This window comes from Cyprinodon variegatus, unplaced genomic scaffold (genome assembly GCF_000732505.1).
Source record: "Cyprinodon variegatus isolate N-32 unplaced genomic scaffold, C_variegatus-1.0 Scaffold58, whole genome shotgun sequence".
NCBI lineage: Eukaryota > Metazoa > Chordata > Actinopteri > Cyprinodontiformes > Cyprinodontidae > Cyprinodon > Cyprinodon variegatus.
In genome coordinates, this window is record NW_015150511.1 from 162,714 (window position 1) to 164,173 (window position 1,460).

The 1,460-nt window shown below is 40.9% G+C and overlaps 1 protein-coding gene across 1 annotated transcript in view; it reads right to left on the bottom strand.

Moving 5' to 3' along the window:
- The window catches only part of LOC107082646 (calpain-1 catalytic subunit-like), a 21,979-nt gene that overhangs the window by 2,766 nt on the left and 17,753 nt on the right, over positions 1-1,460 (bottom strand). Inside the window, exons 12-15 of the mRNA XM_015371432.1 lie at positions 1,206-1,212; positions 1,045-1,123; positions 845-958; positions 701-759 (exon numbers count right to left, since the gene is read on the bottom strand). Of these exons, the coding sequence (XP_015226918.1) occupies positions 701-759; positions 845-958; positions 1,045-1,123; positions 1,206-1,212 (259 nt within the window). The remainder of the gene's footprint in view (positions 1-700; positions 760-844; positions 959-1,044; positions 1,124-1,205; positions 1,213-1,460) is intronic.

Below are 1,460 nucleotides of genomic sequence, written 5' to 3' on the forward strand. Positions count from 1 at the left end.
GGAAGTGAAAGTGAACCAAACCTGTGGCTTTTTGTTTTCGTCAGTTGGGGAGTCGCTGTAGTTCTTTATCAAAGAGCTGGACTGGTTGTCTGACCCACAAGATTCATAGAATATCTATCTTCCTGTCTCTATCTGTAGCATGCTGGGTATTTTGAAGCATTTTTTTTGTAACGATTTTAATAAACTTAAAAGTAGATGCTAAGCAGTGCTAAGTAACCAGAGTAATATAATAAGCTATAATTAGCATAAATGCGTGGACTTGAACCATTTAATTTCACATCATGAATAAAATATATACATTTAATGTTATTATATACACTTTCTTCTTGACTGGTCTTGAAATAAAATCCTATGTCAGTGGTTCCATACCCTGATCTTCAGGGACCCCTGCCCTGCGTCTTTTAGATATGCCTCTGTTCCAGCACACCTGATTCAAATTAAAGCTCCTCCTCTGCAATCATGTGCTGCAGAAGCCTGTTAATCATCCATTCTTTTCTAGTGTGATGCAACAATTAAACACTTAAAACATGCAGGACAGGGTCCCTGAGGACCAGGGTTGGAAACCACAGTCCCATGTCTTTAATGACCGAGACCATACAGAGTATATATGCGGTCGAGTCCAAGACCAGACTGTCAAAAGGTGGTCTAGTCACCGGTCTCAAGAGTTACAACACTGGGAACAATATACGGAGTTTGGTACCTCACTGAAATTTAACTCCACAGTTCCGGTCCCATCTCTGTCCAGGCCTTGGAAGGTCTCTGAAAAACAGACTCCAGGTCAGTTTGGGAGCACAACAATAGAACAGCAGCAATTTATTGATCAGTTCGGAGGTTCTGGACTTACTGAACATGGTCTCCAGTTTGACCACGCAGCAGGTGAAGTTGTCAAAGTCGATGATCTCGTTGTCGGCGTATCTAGCGATCAGCATCTGATACAGCTTGTTGTTCAGTTTGAACCCTGCAGACGGAGCAGATCCCAGGTCAGGTAGATGAAACCGAACCAACTCAAAACATGTCAGTGAAAAAAAAAAACAAAAAACTCACCGCCATTTTCAAACGCCAGACGCATCTCGTAGGAATTCATGCAGCCGGACTTATCCAGGTCAAACTCTCTGAAGATTCCCTAAAAACACAACATTATCTCCTGAATATAGGAACCAGGAAGCAAGGCAAGGCAATTTTATTTGTATAGCACAATTCAGTACGTAGATACTTCAAAGTGCTTTACATGAGTTAGATCATAAAATAGAAGAAAAATATAAGCAAAACATTTGTAAAAACACATACAATAATTGGGTCAAAAAAAAAAAGCAGAATGAAGCAGGTCCATGAACAACCCAAACTGTGGGGTCCAGCTCTGGTTCTGACCCTCATTAGATGTAGTTTAAAGGAATAGTACACCCAAAACATGATTAGCCTTCATTTTCTACTCACCCCCATGCTGAACAACACTCTGGAGT